The sequence below is a fragment of the Montipora capricornis genome, chromosome 2, assembly GCF_036669925.1.
Source record: "Montipora capricornis isolate CH-2021 chromosome 2, ASM3666992v2, whole genome shotgun sequence".
In the NCBI taxonomy this organism is placed as follows: Eukaryota; Metazoa; Cnidaria; class Anthozoa; order Scleractinia; family Acroporidae; genus Montipora; species Montipora capricornis.
Window position 1 is genome coordinate 59,139,122 of NC_090884.1, and position 10,000 is coordinate 59,149,121.

The 10,000-nt window shown below is 37.9% G+C and overlaps 1 protein-coding gene across 1 annotated transcript; it reads left to right on the forward strand.

The window, feature by feature from the left end:
- Nucleotides 1-251: 251 nt before the first annotated feature.
- Nucleotides 252-6,335, forward strand: LOC138037576 (limbic system-associated membrane protein-like). Its single transcript, XM_068883483.1, has 4 exons — nucleotides 252-450; nucleotides 3,612-3,854; nucleotides 4,305-4,541; nucleotides 6,238-6,335. The coding sequence occupies exons 1-4, from the start codon at nucleotides 252-254 to the stop codon at nucleotides 6,333-6,335; spliced, it is 777 nt and encodes a 258-aa protein (XP_068739584.1).
- The last annotated feature ends 3,665 nt before the right edge of the window (nucleotides 6,336-10,000 follow it).

The following is a 10,000-nucleotide window of genomic DNA, read 5'->3' on the forward strand; positions in this document are numbered from 1 at the left end:
CCCCATGGTGGGGAGGGTTCTATGAGAGACTGATCAAAGAAATAAAGAAGACTTTGCACAAGACGCTAGGGTGGTCAAGACTTTCGTGTGAAGCAATGGAATCGGTCGTGATGGACATAGAAAGGAACTTGAACAATCGCCCCCCGACTTACGTGGAGGCGGAGGGAGAAGAAGAGGTGCTTACACCTAACGTGATCATGTGGGGTCGTGCTGCTTACCCAATCGAAGATGATAAGTAGAAGCTGACGAAGATGAAAAAGAGGTTGGAAGAAGCTAAGGCCCATGCATGGAGACGATGGAAGAGAGAATACATCCACAGTCTAATGGAAGGTCACCGTCTAAACAAGAAAGAGGGAGCTACACTCGTAGTCGGAGAAGTTGTTCTTGTCGATGGAGACGAAAAGAACCGTGGAGAGTGGAAGAAAGGGAAGGTGACCCGACTCATTCAAGGCAAGAAATGTGAAATGTGATACGGGAGGATATTTTTAGTATTGCTCACGCAAATAAGCAGGTCTGTTGGAAGCGTGTTTGAGTTTCAACAAAATGAGCCCCAAAATCAGCAAAAAATTGTGACGCCGATGAATAATAAAGTAGCTGCTATTTCCAAAATGATGGAATTACCTGGTGATAAATAACCTTGTCTTGGAGAGTAAATTTTTGACTTAGCAGAAACAATGGTCAACCCTCAAGTGTTTGGGCGATTGTGATCTTTGTGTTGACTTCACTCATTTCTTCTCAAACTTTATAACACTTGACAGAAAAAGCTTACGAAAACCCGGTATCTTGCCATCATCTGACACAGATGCTTCAATGTTTCGCGAGTAAACACGCCGCGGTAACTTGAACACGGCGCCCGCTGAATTCAATGTCACTTTCGATTTTGCGATTTACTTGTGCAGCCAAAAGTACAATAACAAAATTGAACGTGGCAAAAATCTCCCAAAATGGTTGTCGCTGATCGTAACTTTTTATATTCTATATTCACGGTTCAAAATTAATGTTGTTTTCATGTCGTAAATATGTTATTCTTGAGCGACCGTCGCGGAAACTTCCTTCTGCTCACTAACGAATTCTTAGTTAAAATCGGCCTACAAGGCGACCCAAACTGCTCTTTTTGCAAAGATGAACAGGAAAAACTTAGTCACCTCTTTTGGTCCTGTCCCAGAGTGACCGCTTTTTGGACGTTCTTAATACAACGCTTTATTTCGTCTCAGATTATTCCAGAAAACTACCAATTCAATCTTCTTATAGCATTAGGTTTGATGCCAGACTCCTCCAAAAATCATTGTCAAATGAATTTTTGCCTCCTGTTAGCAAGACATTATATCTGGATTTGTAAAAACAATAAAACTCTACCAGAGGTAGAAGGCTTTTTCAGATGTCTTAAGTCGACCTATCTATTTGAACAAAAGGGTGCGGGCACCTTACAAACGAAGTAGGAACTACTGAAAACTTTAAATTAGAAAACCGTTCTTTTTTCTTGCTTCTTTTACTTTGATAAGTCCCTAAACCAACAAATCCTTCATCGCCTTTTCACAACAGCCTTGCAACCGACAGCCCGTAAACTTTAATGCTTTGATTTCCTTTTCAGTATGGGAAGCAATGTATACTGTTTTACTGTAAATATGTAAATATGTCTATCCTGTAAATAAGTTGTTTGTTTTGTGTGTGTGTGTGGAATAAATAAATTAATTAATTTAAAAAAAAAACAAAAAAAACTTCCTTCTGCTCTTTCTAAAAACTGTGTATCAATTTACTTTTGCATCAATATTTGTTTTTGCATAAAGCAAGCTAACAAAATCTGTACCTTGCTGAGTTCGCATTTGTTAGTGTTAATAGTATTTTCGGTCCAATGCTTCTGTTTTACGAAGGGGTATATGTTTGAGGTCACCCATCCAGATACTAAACAGGGCTTAACTTTAGTAAACTTTAGTATTACACAGCTGTCAGATGCTCAGAGGGCAGGCTTAAACTTGTGGTGAAAGAAGTTGTGACAGAGCTTGAAAATTATCAACATGTCAGCCCAGAAGCCAATGTTTCTCACTTCCCATTTATTTTCTTCAATCTTTCTGGGTTCAGTACTTTGCTAGTAACCACATGTCTTCTCAGGCTATTTACCCAAGACTTCTACCATGGCACTACAATGATAGACAATACCAAAACAATATCGTGCACTGTTAGAGCTACATACTACGCAAGGACAACTTGAATCTCCTGGAAGACAACACACAGCTCAGTTGACATTTTATATGGAATAAATCGCTGTGTTACTTCACTACCACACATAAGCAAGGCGTGTCTATTTTTTCTAAAGAGGACAGGAATTTCTTCTTTCTAAAAAATGATTAATTAATAGGCCGGTAGCCAGGTTTTTACACTCTGCTACACTTCTATTTACAAAGGGGATACATGTATACGAGTGAAAAGCTATGACGTACGAAACAACTTAGATAACAAGAGCGGGAGCAACAACAAAAGTCACATGACACTCTAAGTCCTACACTAGGGTGGGGCTAGTATAATTATTCATAGGTCCAGTCTCTGAGGCTTCTTTATCACTCTTCCAGAACGAGTACGGGTCGTAACAGATCCGATTACTGGCAACTCACTCATTTGCGGTCAGAAATTTGTGGAAGTGCGTTTGCAAATACAACAGACAACATCTGTCAGTATTTTTATCACCTTAAGAGGAGTTCAAAGCAAAGTTGGAGATAATGTGTTGCCTGGAAAGATGACATAAAGCTTTCTCAACATTATGGGTGCAAGAAACCAGACCAAAGCAATTCGAAGTGGTCTGTCTCGCTATTAAATTGTTATTAAATTCACTACTCTACAATTTAAAGAAGCCGCAAAATGGGTAACATGTATGTGTCTACTTCTCGCATAGGTGCGGGTCAGTTCTAATGAAATTCCTCCAGAGAGGAGACCTATGCCTCAAATTACTAAAGGATGTTTCAAAACTGCTTTGCCTTTTTTGAACAAGGAAAGAATGTTGGCATGCCAAACTAATTATTAAAAGTACTAAAATTACGTAGCTATTTTAAAAATAGGGTATACAATACAAATAATTATAAGTATATGCACTGTAGAGGGATTTGAAAGCAAGCCTGGAAAAGCTAATCTTGTTCTTTTTTTAATATGTTGTTTTCATTCCTTTTGCTTAAAGTTACATGATTGTAAATTACAATTTACAATAATTTTGTTCACATTGGTTTCAACCAGAAACCCATAAGGGTTAAAACGTGTAACGGCCCCTTGTGTGTTGGGAAACAAGCTCAGTTCTGAATATTCAATTTACTAAGTACCATATTTGGAACAACAAGTCGAGGGGTTTCCAAATATGGTACTCAGCACTGAAACATTCAACCAAGCAGTTTGCACTGAAAATTCGGAAGCTGTGAACGCGCGTTACACGTTTCAACCCTTATGGGTTTCTGTTTCAACTTATTGATTTACAATAAGACCATACACATGCAGCATACATTTAGCCCTTAGATTTCTCTTTATACTTGTATGCGTATGTTTGGTAATAGTTCCATTGATTTGCACATTATTTGTTTTTAAAATCCCATGAATGCATTCCATTTTTTCCCACCAATTTCCTTTTTTAGTTCCTGTGAGCAACATTGTCACTTCAAGTAACCAAACAGTATCATTATCTGATGAACTGACTTTGAGCTGTTCAGCTGATGGAAGACCGAAACCAACAATAACCTGGACGAGACTCTCGGATAACACTGTAGTCAACATGACTTTGAACATAAGCAGTAAGCAGTATGGAGGATGCTACAGATGTACTGCTGATAATGGTGTTGGAAAAGCTTTGACAAAGGATGTCTGCATAAATGTTCTGTGTGAGTGCCAGTCATTGAGCTTGAATGTAATCAGAGTGAGCTAGAGTTTCATGTGTAGTTAAAAATAATCAAGGCTTATTGAAATTAATGAGGAGGAGTTTGTGAGTTTGAACACCTGAGTGCTTAATTTGTAATTCCATCTGAAAAATAACTAATGGCAAGACTTCTAAGTCTTTTCGGATTAAGACTATAAACCATGGGCCCCACCTCAGTACACTTGTTCGTAAATAATTCTGTGAGACAGTAAAGAAACCTACACACTGTCCAAGAAGCCTAAGGGAAGTAGTCCCTGGTGTTGTTTTCCCGCCTTTGAGTGTTCAAGGGTAAAATTACAACAGGTCCACATCAACTGTGTAGTTGCCAATATTATTATTTTGATCTGCTTCAACAAATAAACAAAATGTTTTAACACCATTAAAGTGTACAACTTTTGCTTCCTATTCTTGACAGTTCCTCCTATAGTTACCCTTAAAAGTAATTTCTTTGTTGGCCGAGAGCAGCCTGCATCACTTAAGTGCGAAGTGGAAGGAAATCCAACACCCTCAGTTCATTGGAATCCTTGTGATCTTCCACATATTGGCTGTAATAAAGAGTACCTTGATATTTCTAAAGTGCAGACTCCACGTGCTAACTACACCTGTACAGGGAGCAATTATCTGGGAAATGATTCAGAAACCACACTTCTTGGTAAGTTACGATGCAGTAAGTGGAAACTTCTGGCAATCCGTAATAATGTGGAAATGATAAGTGTAAGTTTTGGACCTTTAATAAGGTTTCATGGTGCCCTTGGAAAATAAGAATGTGGCCTGGACGTTTTGTACTCAGTCCATATACATATGTATGCGGTGAATTAAAACTGTGTATGCCTTAACCCAGTTCCTCCTGGAAGTGAGACTAACCTTATAGATTTTAATGTACTCTGCCTAACACCAGACAATTTTACTCATTAATGGGGACAGCTTTAGGAATGAATGGATGACAACATCTTCATGTACATGTAGATCCACTCAGAAATGTCCCCTTTAAAATTGTGCCAGCTAGTAGCCATTTGTAACCATCTGCATCAACTTTGTGCTGCCAATTTTGTGTTTCCTTCCACTTTCTGGCTAATGTGGCTTCATCTTGGGTGATCTGCACCTCTGACTAACTGAGTTCGAGGTCCTTACTGTCAAATGACGGACCAAGTTTTTTTGCGTTGATTTATGCGCGCGGGCCATAAATCAATGGGAAAAAACAGTACGGACCGAGAAAACGAGGTTATTAAGATGCATACATTGTACATGTATCTCTGTGGTCATCAGCCATACAGGAAAGGAAACCAGCTGTTTGAAGTCAAGCAGAAGGTTCAACTGCCACTAAGATTGTTTTGTCGAAATCCAAAAAACTAAATCTTCTTGGCTGTTTCAAATAGTTGCTTGCAAGATTCAAATAGTTTTACAAGTTTATGTAGCAGTTAGAAATGACATAAAAAGCTTGCTAGAGAATGTTTTATCGAAATTTCAAATTTATCGGGGCATACCACGGGCGGTACTGTATAATATAGCCCACTAATTTAGCCAATTACGGTGCACATACTATCTGAGAGATATAATAGAAAAAAAAATGAGGTGTTCTGCACTATTGGTCCACCACGTTAAAAGTTGAAAGGGCACAGCTAACATGCCAAATAAATGATCAATAATAATATTCCTGAATGCTACGACTAGCTTCTTACACTTTGTTTTTGTGTGCAGTATTATATTTCTCACCAGATTTGCTAATCTGAACAAAGGGCGTGTTTGTGTTACACCAATTGGCGACTTTTTACGAAATTGAAGGTAACAAAGGCTTTTTAGCCGTTTTCCAAGGTAAATCAAGGTAAAATGGCATATTTATGCAGAAACTCCTTAGAAACTTGTTGATTTATGTTTTATTTTATGCATTTTGGGCGTTCTTTTGTGAATTATGCGATTTTTCGTGAATTGTGCGATCAGATGCGATTTGAGGTCGATGGTACGAAATGCGAAATCGCACCATCGCGTAATATCAGAAGGCCTGTTATGATGATGAGGGCTTAATTTTACCTGAATCAACTCTTTGAGCTTGTTTGTTCTTAAGATCATGATTAATAAACTTTACTCTAAAGGGGGAGGGGGGGTGGGAGGAGGACAAAGTGCTTAGTGTTGTTAGTGTGCTGTAAACTGTTGGAGGTGTTGGTACACCTGTACAAGCAGGTGGGATGGGATTGCTACATGTAGATGTGACCACCATAAAGTCTTCTTGGCTCAATCTCCTTGGTTAGTCACTAGTACTGTACCAGTTGATATCCAGTGCATCCTTTTCAATATTAAATTTACCTGTTAATTCTAAAGGAGCAATGAACTTTTTTCTGTTTTTACCACAGTCATTGGAGGGAAAAATATTTTCATCAGCCTCAGCACAAGTGAAGAATGTGATGAAAAAGAGTCTGTGTGGGAAACACTTCAGCATGAGGCAAATTAGTATTATTAGCATTTCTTTGTAGTGAGCAGAGAAGTTTTCTAATGTTTTTCAAATGACCGAGTTAAATAATCATTTACGAGGTGGTCAGGCAGGTATTTACACATGATACCTGTACAAAAGTCATGTCAAAGAAATGATCGATCTTCTAAAGCCATTCAGCATAATTTTTTGACGATTTAGACCAGTGTCATGGAATGCCTCCTTGCCTTCACCAACTTCAACATCACTGATGTGTAGAAATACGAACAACTTACCTCTTCTCCTCAACTGTGCTCCAGGCCCCACTTGTTCAAAAGGTGGATGTATTATTTATAAGACTATCCACCGGGTAAATCACTGTCCATTGGATAGTGCAATTGGTTTCGCTATTACTTGGATAGTGGATAGTGCTTTAACTTGCTGGATATCGCTTATCCATGGCTTGAACAACTGGGGCCTGAGGTAAAGATAATATCATACTCATAATTTCCCTATTGGTGAAAGTATATAGCAACATTAATGTTTGGACTTAACAGGACTCTTTGTGACATATATCAAAAATGGATTTAGTTGTCTGCAGTACCCTAAGCTAATTTGGTTCAAACTCGGAATTTGTTTAGAAATCCAGTGACATCATGACGTGTCCTTGAAAGTCATTCATTGGTTGGTTCTGGTTTGGTTCTGGTTTGGTTCTTTCATCATCATTAATCTACAGATATCAATAATGTGTCCAACTGTCCCCCGTTACAGTCCAAACCATTGCCAGCAGAATAGTCAGTGTGTTCACCTGTGTGAGTTGGGGAATCTTTGCAGACATCATTATTTACATTTTGTCTTATTAACATACGAGATTGCTAGCATCATGCTATTCACAAATGTACTTCAAAAGGTAAAAGAACGTGTTAAACTTAGCAAAAAGTCCAATTTCAAGCCTTTTTGGCTTTGATAACAAGGGACTTATTAGCCATCAAAAACTGCTAAATTTTTGGGTGGCAAATGAGCTCATGGCATGCATGCATTCTTTGAAAAATTTCGGATTTCGAAAGCGTCATTACTCAGATATTATTTGGTAAATTGCGCTCAGTTTCAGAGATAGCTCGTTATGAAATGGACCTTCAACATTCAGTAATGATTTTTTGGCTGATTGATTAGAAAACGATGGGCTTATGCCAATGAGACCAAAAATGTAAACAAAGATTTCCCTAATTACATCTTGTATTCTTCTGCCATTCTTCTTCGGTCATTCATGGTGATATTAACGGTTATTTTATTTTTATTTATTGTTATGATGCTAGTTGGTCAAGGTGCTTGCTGCTAATCAGAGTTACGCTGGTGCAGAACTGATAGCTGATAAAAGGTGAGGGAGGACAATAATAATAATGACCTTTTCTCTGTTATTTGAAGTGTTACAGTAGTGATTGTTCGCATGACTATGTTGAGAACATTGAGTTGTCATTATGATTTGTTACTTTGTCGTTGTTACTTGGGGTAAGACCTGTTATACGGCTGCTGTGTTGTTGTTTCTTACCTGTGTAACAGTTTTTATTGAATAACGCCTGTATTAAATTAAGGCATCTCTCGGGTTTCGTCTCACTACATAATGTACAGTGTACACAAGCCATTATCCATTTTTCTTCTTTTTCTGTTGCAGATGTGGAAGCCTGATGTGGTTTGATGTGGCTTTAAGGTTCAACACTCACGTTGCAAAAGATGTTATCATTTCCAAAATTCAAAAAGCAATCGTGGATGACAGGCTTGGAGAATTAAGGGTCAATGTGTCCTCTATCATCGGAATTTCACCTGTGCCTCTACCTACAACCACACCACCACTTAAAACCACTCCAAAACGAGATAGTACATGTAAGTTTCCACTGTTGTCATTTCTAAGGGAATCTAAGAGTGTAGTATTCCATTATTCTTTGGAAGCTGTTTCAAATTTGTGGGGGAATGGGCACTATCAGTATCAAGCTTAAACTGGGAAGGAATAATATCTCAAGAGTTGATTATATATTTAATCTGACACATAGAACATTCCGTGATCAATTATGAACTTGTGTTTATGAAGAAGGGCTATCTATATTTCATTTTCTTTAACAAATTTCAAAAGCATTTTCCTGTAGACTGCATTTTAAATTTTAAAGCAAAAGCAGTGTTGCTAAAAAAAGACCAGAAAGAATTTTCCAAGTAAAAAAATATGGTTATGGAAAATTTTGTATCTATAGATGCAAATTACATAAAATGTTTCCATTATTTGATGTTTTAAAGGCTAAATTAACAGCTACCTATAAATTAGAGCTGTATATCGCTAGAAAAGGTAATGTTCTCTCAAAGCATTTCATTAAACGGAATTCTTTTATTTCTACTATTTCTTGAATCCTTTTTCCAAATACTTTCTAAAACGAAACACTCTTGCCACAAATATATGATTCTTCTCTCTCCATTTAAGTGGCCTTTTTTTGTTTTTGTTTAGGTATTGTTAGTGTATGAACTGTAAGTCAATAATGTAAGTAATACGAACTGAAGTGTATGTGCTGTAACTTAATGTAAAATGGAATTAAAAAATTAAAAAATTAAAATTAAAAAAAGGCTAAAAATCCAGGCTTCGCTGGAACTTGAAACTACGTTATGCTGTTGCAGCTGCTTATGTTAAATTAACGTCTGTACCACCTGTGGCTAACCCAGTATCCCCTGGGGTGGTCGAGAATTGGCTAACCCAAGACCTTCCAGGGTGGTCTAGACTTAGCTAACCTAACACCCCCGGGTGTCATATCCATAGTTTGAAAGCATGCCTATCATACAACTGTCACCTCTTAGGAAATACAAAGTGAACTCGCAACTGCCTACATGTAGCTCCAAGATGACTTGATTCATGTAGTTCATTGATGGGGGAGCGTATAGTGTAACAACATAACCTCATGAACACTGTACCACTTGGCCACCAATCAATATCGTGCAGTATTTGGTATTACTGACCAGAGACTTATATCAAACTTTACCCCTGATCAAAAGCACAATCCAGGGGTACATAATTTTCTTGAAAAAAACGCCTTTCTTGTCTAAAGGCCGGTTTACACGGTGCGACTTGTCGGGCCGATTTTTGGCGGCGTCTTTGAAAAAAATCGGGCCAACAAAAAAAATCTGTTGCAGTGCAACAGATTTTTTTTGTCGGCCCGATTTTTTTCAAAGACACCGCCAAAAATTGGCCCGACAAGTCGCACCGTGTAAACCGGCCTTAACTAGTGATTAATTAATTGCATCAAACCTTATTTTAACAAAACCAAGTAAAAATGCTAATTGATAAAAAAAGTTATAATTGCCCATTATCCTTTGAGGGTATGGTCTCCTAGCAGTATTTGGCTAATACACACACATGAGTACCAGCACGCATGGACTGCTTAGAAGCGGCTGCAATTTGCGCATGTGTATGCTTCCAGTCCGCTAGGGGTAAATTCATCATTGTAAAGCGCCTTTGAGACGTTGTGATAAGGGCGCTATGTAAATGCACCACTTTACCTTTACCTTTACATTTTTTTGTCAATTTATTACTTAGTGTGATGTCTTTAAGCATATTTTGAACAAAATGTCCAAATATGTTGATTAATTGATAAAGTAATGATTACCCTTGTCCCTTACTGGGCGTGGTCATTTCACAGTATTTGTGGATTATTTGAATATCTTGCTGCGTT